Below are 10970 nucleotides of genomic sequence, written 5' to 3'. Positions count from 1 at the left end.
AATTTTCTAACATAAAAATTCAAGATAAAATAAATAACTAATTCAAATTGCAATCCACTAATAATACAAATGATATACCCTATAATGCAAGTACTGGTATACGAAAATTTCAAATTGCAATAAAAAAAAAGTGCAAAAAATGGCTATCTATTTGCAGTTTAAAATAAACCTTGGAATCATTGAAGTAAAAAGCTTTTATTTCAAAAAGTCTTTGTTGTTCTGTATCCATGAACTCATATGATCCAATTAATAACTAGAATAATTAGATAAACTTGATAAGTTCCTGTATCAGAACTATCTTAAACACATTGCTAGCTTTACTTCGATCATCGAAACCTCCGTACTTTTCCGGTTTACCACCAGAAGCCATGGGATTAAGTACTTTCTCTTTCAACTTGAAATGATGTGCAGATTAAAACAAAAAATCAGAACCACCTCTTCTCTGGGCTTTTCTTTGTAATGGAGATGGGGACACCAGAGAGAACTTGGCACAATATCAATGGCATTATATTCATAGTTCACAAGATTTTTAAGTCCACTCACTAGCACATTGTTCACATCAGCTCAGTTCATACATCAATAAAATTCCAACGTCTCCTCAATTATACAATCTCTCGGTATTTTTCAAAATTTTAATTATTACAAAACACAAAACACAAGATCCCTAATAATAATAATCGAAAATACTTACATTTTATAAGGATTGGGTCCTGCATTACCTGTTGGCTTCGGTATAGGCATCAAAACCTACAAACCAAATCCAAATTTCCAAATACATAAACTAGTGAAATCAATTGTTATTACAAGAAGGGCAACTAACTAAACTAAGTGTAAGCTAGTTGCCAATGAAGAAAGAAACTAGTGAAGGATAACCATGTGTTCATAACACGCAGCGGAAGAAAAGAAAGTAATCCTTAAAGATCTATTTTGTACTTAAACTTTATTTCAATAATAAATATATAGTAGATCAGATCTAAATACCTGTGTATGCTAGTAAAAATCAATTTTCTCCTTCGATAGTACGAAAGCGCTATGCGTATCCACATCGAGACCAACCTTTGCTGTCAACTCTTTGACCAATGGATATCTGATCTAAATTGAAAAACCTCTTGCAACTCTTTGCATGCCATAAAATTCTTCTCCAAGAATCAGGCTCACATACGTTTATGTGTGTAGATGTAAAGGAATAAAATTATTGTGTTTTACTCTCACTTATTTCCTCTACTCTTGACACACATATATATATAGTATGAGATTTGTTACTAATTTTAAATTTGATTCTCAATTCAAATTTAAACCATATTTTCAAATTCTAAATATGAATCATTCAAATTTATGAATCATATCATAACTTAATTTAAAACAAAATCAGTTAGGATCTCATCCAAATTTAGAAATAGAATAACTAATTATTCTCAAATCTCATTTAATATTCTCAATTATCATACTATTATTATATTCTTGGTGCTAGCAAAGAATATAATAATATTTCATTTGAATTAATATAATTATTTATTTGATCAAATCAAAATAATAATTAAATAATTTTAGAGCAAAGATTAGAACACTCGTTAGTGTGTGACCCCATAGGTTCAATACTAAGCGGGTAGTAAATTAGTCATACTAAATTTACTAATCAAGGTTGGCGTCTAGCAACACTCCTCAACGACCCGATAGTATGGAGTAATATATTTTTACTAAGAACCTTAGAAGAACAAAGTGCATGTTTGAGCGCCATTATTTTGTTAAAAAAAGATCTTTTTTCAATGAAAAAAGATCTTTTTTTATTTTTTAACGTGTTTGGCAAATTTCTAGTAGTAAAAGTAAAAGCACTAGTAAAATCAAAAAAAGATCTTTTTTGAGAAGCTGTAATTTACATCTTTTTTTAAAAGATCTTTTTTCCTTAAAAAAAGATGTTTTTCATGTAATAAATAAACAAAAAAGTACTTTTATATTGTTATACCCAAACATAATTGATAGATAAAAAGACCTTTTTACATGAGATATCCAAACATAAAATTACTTTTACTTCTCTATAAGATCTTTTAAAAAAAGATAACTCGAAAAAAGATCTTTTCTTAGAAGCTCACCCAGACAAGCCCAAAGTATAATTCCTTCCATCTTTTCAGCTCTTGGTTAACTCTTAGAGTATGGTTTAATTGTCAAACTCTAACTTGTTACCATTATTATAATGAATTGCGAATGACCTAAGAAATTCATTTCTTCATTCATTCAATCCCCTTGGTCAAAGTTTTATTCATCTCAGTTATTATAATCATAGAACTCAAACTCTTTACCGAGAGTTGATAGATTCCTTATTGGCTAATCATTAATTTTACAAGTATTTAAATCATACCCAATATCCATTCAACTAGCACCCTAGGGTATTAGGTGTCCGGAATCAAAGTATAATAAATACGTTATTAATTACTATGATAGTCGCAGGTCAAAGGAAAATCTATTACTATGTTCATCTTGAGAGTATCCTATTGACAAATATACAGTAATTATAACCATTAGGAATTCTCAAAGTGAGTCAATTCAATGGCCATATCTCTATATGCACCATCTATATATATATATATATATATATTGATCTTTTCGGATTATTAATGTCCTTTTTAATAATCCTATGACCAAGAACAATTTAGATTAAATTATAAAGGATTTATCTCTCAATATTATGATCACTATCACAATAATAAATCTCTAAATTTAATCAAAGACCTTATTATATTAACATTTTAATATAATAATAATAACAAATTATTTGACACATGATTGATTGAATTGTGGTCATACTCCTTGTTCCCAACAACTAGTTCCTAAAAGCCAAGTTCAGAGGTCATGTTCCTTCTCTAATGCCTCAGACAACTCACAAAGCATGATCTCAGCTCCTGTGCCAAATGGACCCATCATCAAGTCTCCAAGCACAGTTAATACCCCCATGCACATTCCACCATAAACTGCAGTAGTAACTATATAGAGATTCAGTTCCTCTGTCCATCCATCGTCACTTGGTGTTTCTACAAAAGTCAAAACATTGTTTAACATGGGCTAGTAATAAGAACATGGACTAGTTGATTAAAGCATTGAACATTTCCTGCAAAAAGATAAATTGAAGTAATAGAGTCACAAGATGGCAGCACCGGTACAAAAAGGAACTGAATGGCATACCGTCTTTGCAGCTCTCTAAGCTTCTCGAGTAGTTCCCGGAATGTTGGACGGGAAGCTGGATCACTGGTAGAAACAGATGAAGTTGTAAGTTATAATACTATTTCTTTTGGATGAGAAATAAAATAGTTGTTCAACAAAGAGATGCCAGCAGCTCTCATCAACATCTTTTGGAATTTCAAGTCGTTGATCCATGAATCCCACGGCTCCAATCACCTGCAATGTTCCTAGACGAACAATTAATCTATATGCACCCAAAGTGATACACAATTCATGTGATGTCTATCATTCTAGTTTGAGTATCTATTTTTTTTCAAGATACTTTCAAGGTTTACATAAGCATGAAAGCAATACCTGAATTGAGTTGAGATTACTCCAAAGCTGTATACATCAGACCTGGAGTTCCCAAGGACAAGCAAATATGGATTTTCAAGGAGAAAAACTACATAAACCAAGATGGCAGCACCGGCACATCGCAGCATAAACTAAAAGTAGCACAAATATATTCAACACAGTAATGCTATTAAATAATTGGAATCTATTTCAATGTTAAGCCACGATGTAAAACAATTAAAATAGCACCTTATCCACATGGTTGATGAAAATTGAGGAGTTCAAACAACACATACCTAAGAGTAAAACAGTTTTGGTCGGAGGCTTATACAGAAGGCTTGCATATTACCTTTGATAATGACACAGATAAAAAAATAGCTATCTCTTTTCCAATTTTCGCTTGACGTGTGTTTTGATAGATTTAGTGAAATTGAAGCAAAACTAACCATGACAAGAACATTAAAAACTTAGTCGTGGTTTTGATGGAAAGAATTCCATCTGTTTTACAAGCATCAATAAAAATTAGGTTTAATTACTCTGCAGGTTCCTATAATTTCACCGAATTTTCAGTTAGGTCTCTATACTTTTTTTCTTTTCAATTGGGTCCCTGTAAGTTAATTTTTTTTCAATTAAATTCCTGCCGTGAGTATAACGTTTAAGATAACAGAATATTCTTGGTAAAAAATAAATATTCTTGTCATTTGGTTGGAGTGGCTAGCTGAACAAAAATGTAATTTTCCAAAATACCAAAAGCACCCCTTTCATTTCATCGCAAAGAAAAAAAACCCTAGGTTGCTCTCTGGAGATCGCGAGGATTGTCCCCTGCGTCTCCTGTGTCTCGTCGTCTGTGTTCGTGTCTGGCGTCATCTGCAACGGACGCTTGGTGGTCTACTCCGTCGCATCCTTCCCTCTGCGCTGGTCTCCTTTGGTTTGTTCTGTTCGGAGGTCTTCGCCGTTTCTCCGTCCAATCCGTCGCTGTCCCTCGCGGTGAAGCCCCTCGCCTGACGTCGCCATGCCACACCGTACCGAGCCTCGTAGCGCTTGGCCTCCCGTCCCCACGTTGTGCCTCTGCTCCATCTCCCTGTACTCGAACTGTCTGCAAACAGGTGACAAAAAAAGCCTCTTCTTTTTCAGTTTTAAAAATTGATGTTTATGCTAATTTTGTTTTGTTTAAAAATATAGCATTGGTTGATTATGTATTTGTTGAATAGATTTCTGCATTGTTTTGATTTAATGGTTTATTTAGGGTTTACAATATGAATATTTATGTACAGGAATTTTGTTTACAATATTTATTTCTGGATTGTTTTGTTATTTGCTGATGATAAATTTTGTTTATTCTTGATTCTTGATTCTTGATTGTTGTTGCTATGATGATGCTGTTTTAAATGAAATTTGTTTATGTTTTTATTAATGTAGTGATGGAGAATTCGAAATTTACCATAGACATACATCATGGTGGCAAGTTTCATGATATAGAGAATGTGCTAGAATATTTGGGGAGAAGGGTGTTGGAAGAGATGCATTTTGACCTCGATGAATGGAGTTTGCAAGAAATAGTTAGTGAGTTGTAGAAGTTAGGGTACAAAGGATATGCTAAGATATGGTATTGTGAATCAGGATGTCAATTGAGTTCGAGTCTTAGAGAGTTGATGAGTGATGGAGATGCCATAAAAATGGGTAGGTTATTAGTGTCATAGACTATTAAGCATTGCTCGGTGTATGTTGTTGATGGCTACAGGAAAGGTAATGGTGTTGAGATATGTTCAAATGATAAGGATTATGTGCCAACGGAAGCTGAGTACAGTGGCAGTGTTTTCGTAGAAGTAGAAGTTGAAGGTGAATCTGAGGCATCTAGTGAGGAGGATAGATTTGATGATAGTGCTGATGATGGAGATCACGAGGATCATTTTGGATTTGATGTTGAAGATGGGAATGATGGTGGATTTGCAAATGTTTTTGGGAGGTTTGATGGCCCGTTAAATGAACATGACAATGCTCAAGCTGCTGGTGTTGGTGCTGCTGTGATGATGCCGCTGTTGGGGATGATGTTGAAGTTGGAGAAATTTCTAAGGGTTATGAATCTGAAGATATTGATAGCTATAAGGGTTATGAAACATAAATAGCAGTAATTGGATTGAAGCCATCAAATCTCTTATATTAAAATTACATAACACAGATAACTTTAAACTCTTGTAAACCACATTCCAATTATTAAGACTAGCAAAAATATAAATAGCATATATTGCATTTTACATTGAATTTTCATATTGTCATCCAATCTCTCAACTTGTTCTTGGAGAATATTGAACTCATCACATAATCTACCCACACAAGTATCTATTTCTCTGGCTTCAATAATCAATCTCTCCATCTCCACGTTTAGTCTCTCTATCTTTCTCTTTTGTGCATTTAATTTCCTCATTTCACCCTCAAACTTAGCATAATTTTATGTTTCAACAACTCCAACAGTAGCAGCAGACACATTGCTTCTTGCACCAACTTCATCAACCCACTCAAAAAATTTGCATCTTCTATTAGGGCAAGAAATAAATCTTCTATTAGGAATCTTTGTTGTTCCTGAAATTTAAAGACTTAGACTGTCACCACAAAAACAGTGAACCCTCCTTTCCTTTTTCTTTGCCCACCCATTCTTTGCACCGTCATCATCCTCAATCCACTCAAAATTATCAATCCACCCAAAAAAGTTGCATCTTGGTATCTTCCCACAAGTAATATACTTCCTACCATGGTCAGAAACGGTTGATGAACGGTGGACGGTTACTGCCTCTCCACATAAACACAGATATCTTCTTTCCTTCGGGTTGGACTCCTTGAAACACAGCTTCCCAAAGAGAGAATAAAAGAGATTCCTTGACTTTGAGCCATAAGTCTGTGGAGGATGAAAATTGGAAATGGAAAACAGGGAAGAAGAGAAACCTCAAACAAGTTAGAAACATGGAGTGTTTATAGTAGAAAGACAGGGGTAAATAAGTTATTTCACAACTCACTAACATTTTTTGTGATGTTAAACGTTAACAGGGACTTAATTGAAAAAAAATTAACGTACATGGACCCAATTGAAAAGAAAAAAAGTATAAGGACCTAATTAAAAATTTGGTGAAACTATAGGGACTTACAAAGTAATTAAACCTAAAACTTAAAGAAAGGAACAATTAGAAATTAAAAATCACGCTAATAGTAAAGGTTTGTGCTCATTACTTGAGACTCAAAGAGAGAAAGACGAAGATCGAGCGAGAATCACTGAAAGTCTGCATATCTTCTCCGATAATTGACATCTCTAAAACGCTGAAGATATTAACTGAAATCGCACACTCACAAGTTACAGTTAACAGAAAAATTAGAGATCAAAAGAAAAAAAAGAAATCAACAATTTGCAGAGCAGAAAAGAAGGCGAAGCTCACATGTAAGCTTAAATTATGAACCGAAGAGAACTCCATTCGAAAATCAGAAATTCGGAATCACATTTCACAAAACAAGGAAAACAACATAGAAAAGTAAAGAGAAAAGGAAAACTGAATCTTATTCAATGTTGCAAGACAAATAGAACTGTGAAATCATGTGTTGCAAATTAAATTAGCACTCGTAATGGTTCATATTATAAATTGCCGGAGATTCATACGGAAAAGGAGATGCTAAGACGTGTTTTCGATTTGAAACAGGGGATGGAGGGACGGCGGCACGAGTGCAACGGGGCGATGACGGGTGCGGGAGCAGCAGAGTAACGACACGGTGGCAGCAGAGCGAAGAGGCACGGCGGCATCGGAGAGGGAGGGTTGGTGAAATGGTAGAGGTGAAATGGAGAAGGCGTGAATTGGAGTTAACTTCTGAGGTAAATGGAAGTGAATTGGGGCGAAACTAAGGACGCGGAGAGTTAACATGGATAAAATTTTGACATTGTAGCTGTCTATTTTATATAATAAATCTAAGCTACTAATCTGATTTTAAGAAAAAATCTTCACCGTTTAAATTTATCGATGGCAAAAATCGTCGATATAATAAATATTAAAATAGACGACGTTTCTATCGATTTTGAAGGAAAAAAAATCTCAACCCATTCTTTGTTGACAAATGACAATGCGACAGTAGTAGCAAGATGGTCTAAGTTGCTAAAATAATAGACGACCCGTCGTCGATTTTACTATTTTATTTTTAATTTATTTTTTTATTTTATTGACGACTAACCGTTGAAAAATATCATCGAATATTTTGGCCGTCAATTTTTGGCGTCGATAATTACACTGTTTTTTGTAGTAAAAAATATCATTCTATAACAAATTAATCTCCTTAAAACAACAGATGGACTAATTAGTCTAATGTGAGTACTTCTCCAAAACTTTTAAAATAATAAAAATTTATTAAAAACTAAAAAGTATCTAATTTAAAATTTAATGAAGATCAATTTAGATCTTTTCTCTACATTACTACATAGCAAAAATTTTTTTTCAGCATTTATTTTGAGTCGGTCCAAGCTATTCTATGTTGTGCTTCAATGCCGGATACACGAAGGAGAAGTACATAACAAATAGAATATATACTAAATTGGTCCTTTTAAGGAATTTTGATTTAGAAATTTTGGTTTATAGTAAATTTTATTATTTTAGAAGTCTTGAAAATGGATTGATTCCTTTATATTAGATTATTTTATAAAAATTAATAGTTAAATTCATCCCAAAAAGATATTACGATTTCTGTTTTTGTCTCCAAAAAATTAAATTAGTCAAAATATTCTCTCAAAAATATTGGATCGCATTAGTCCTTCCATAATCTTCGTACGTAGTTAATGCTTGCTGACATGGCCATTTAATTTAAGTGATAGGTTTTTTGGTAATTAAACAAAAAAAAGATAAAAACTAAATTAATTGGCTAAATTCATATCTAAGTTTATTTGATGTTAAAATTCATTCCATGATTGAATCTAATTTGAGTAACTGTCCTTGCTAGAAGCAGTTGCTTTAGAAATTATTTTGACTAATTTAATCTTTTAAAGACAAAAATAAAAATTGAGATAATTTTTAGAAATAAATTTAACTATTAACTCTATTTTATAATAATATTTTTTAAACTTAATTATCTTATAATAAAATTTGCTGAATACTTATTTGTTCAGCATGCATATTTTAAATTTTGTCGAAAGCCACGAATAGATTAATTTATCTAATGGATATATAAATATACTAAAAATTACAATGTTCTATCTAAAATTCGTTGGAGATCAATTTGAGCGTATACTCTAACAACTAATATTTAAGAGATTTCTTCTCTTCTGAATGGATAATAATTACAAGCTTGCACATTAATACAGTGCCTCACAATCAAGGCTTGACATAGATTAGCTCCCAAGCTTTTATTCTTAACTATGTCGTGGAATAAAAACATAACTTAAAAAGGGGTAAAGAATAGCTCTGTGTACAGCTGGATCACAAACAAATAATAATGAAGAGAGTTATTGTTAATCCAAAACGCCAATTTCCCTTAGATCTTTTTGAATCCTAATATAACACGAGAGATATGCTTGTATTCCTTAGAATCTTTGTTTCTATACTAAACTAAATCCCAAAATAAAATGATTCATTTTAAAATACATTCTATGTGTAGTTCAAAAGGAAAACCACTTTATTATGAAAGAAAATTGAGTGGAATGCTACTTTATTTAAACTAAACTAATATAGAACAATGTCTTATGAGTTATGACTCATACGCCACATGTCAAGTTTAATTTTCACTACATTGTCTTTTGAGTATGTTTAGTGGGCGGTGGTTGTGATTGAACTATTAACCTGAATTTTAGATAGGTCTGAATCATAGCATGAAGAAATCCAAGTACCCAACTGTGTCTCAGAGAATAAGAACCATAAAGTTGAAACTAGACAAACATACACCACAGATAACTGCAATGTAAGAATTTGGCAACTTCCTCTTTAAGCATTAACAAAACTTGAAGAGGTCAAGATTTACATGACTTCCAAAACTAAAAAACAATCATACAATTATAAGTACCATAGTCCATATATCATACTGTTCCTTTGATTGACAGAAGCCAAAAAATCTGCAAATTTGGATATGATTAAAGACAAGTATGTCTCTAGGTTTCTGTTTCAGTTTCAACAGTAAACCATTTATAGAGCTCTGTCTTATAGCAAAGTACAAAAAGAAAGAACAAAGAAAACAAAGAGCACAGTGCAGCCAAGACCAGTCAAGGTTCAGGACCCAACAAAATCTTAGAATCCCATGAAAGATCTTGTGAATTAACAGTACAATACAATCATGATTATGTGAAACGAAATCACATCTGGTTTGATTAGTTCCATAGCTTCTTTTCCAATTCTAACAAAGTCTAACTACACAAGATGGAGACCTAATTTAGTTAAACCAACGACAAGTTTAATTATCATATCAAGCTTCATATATCCATACATAGCCAATATAATAGTTAACTCTCTTACTCTGACTATATTACACACAGAACAAAAATAGGAACAACATTATAAATTGCTACAAATAGAAATTGGTGCTGCTATTGAAAACTAGGGCCTGTGTTAAGCCAAATTTAAGAGGGTATCTAACATAGTATTGAATGGGGCAAGAGATTCAATAAGCAAAATAAATTTTTACACTAAAACTTTAAAGATATTCAATATATTTGGAAACCGAGATAGGTTCCATTAGTTTCTCACTTGTTCTATTAATCCAAATAACAATCAACTGTCAACTAATAACCCACTTTACAATTTTCCAACCTATCCGAAAATCCCAATTAAAAAAAAAAAAAGACCCCGATATAACACTAGACATTGATCCTAATTAACAAAAGTGAACCAAATTTGACACATGAAGAAGAGAACATGAGGCCTCTTCAACGAAATTCCGAACCCTAGAAATTCAATCCCCTTTTTTTCTTTTCCACGTAAAACTATATAAAAAAAAAACTCTCCCGTCCATGATTTCAAATCGAAGAAACAGTTCCGTCCTTCACCTATAAACGAAAATCTTTAAAAGAACACCCTAAAAAATTAACAAATACTAACGATACTTATATAAATTCTACTTCCTTTCCTTTCCTTTTCTTTCTGTATTTTTCTTCAGTAGATCTGATTTACCAAGAATTCTTAACCGGTGGATGATCGCAGTCAATTGAATTGTTGACCTAGCTGTTGTTGCTGATTCTGCAGCGGCTGTGGCTGTGGTTGCTCTCTTTGGGAGAGAATCCAGTCGCCGTTAACCCACTCATGATGAACCCTAATCTTATTAGAAGGATAAGCGATCTCTTCATTGGTTGTACGGAAATAAACATAGTAATGGTGAGGACCAAGCCTGCCGGTGATCTCGCCGGACCACCAACCGTCGTTGTCGAAGGCATCAACTGCCTGGTAGAGAGAGAACTCGCCGCGGGAATATACCTTCGGAGGGGAAGGGCGGATGTCCCTCGTAAAGAGCGTTTC

At 33.1% G+C, this 10970-nt stretch overlaps 1 protein-coding gene across 1 annotated transcript in view; it reads right to left on the bottom strand.

The window, feature by feature from the left end:
- Positions 1-10101: 10101 nt before the first annotated feature.
- LOC107478045 (protein AGENET DOMAIN (AGD)-CONTAINING P1) overlaps positions 10102-10970 on the bottom strand; it is a gene marked incomplete in the record, with an annotated part of 1290 nt that continues 421 nt past the window's right edge. Inside the window, 1 exon segment of the mRNA XM_016098167.3 lies at positions 10102-10957. Within this exon segment, the coding sequence (XP_015953653.1) occupies positions 10659-10957 (299 nt within the window).

This window comes from Arachis duranensis, chromosome 3 (assembly GCF_000817695.3).
Source record: "Arachis duranensis cultivar V14167 chromosome 3, aradu.V14167.gnm2.J7QH, whole genome shotgun sequence".
Taxonomy (NCBI): domain Eukaryota; kingdom Viridiplantae; phylum Streptophyta; class Magnoliopsida; order Fabales; family Fabaceae; genus Arachis; species Arachis duranensis.
Note: the sequence above shows the minus strand (reverse complement) of the source record. Positions and strands in the feature narration are given on the sequence as shown.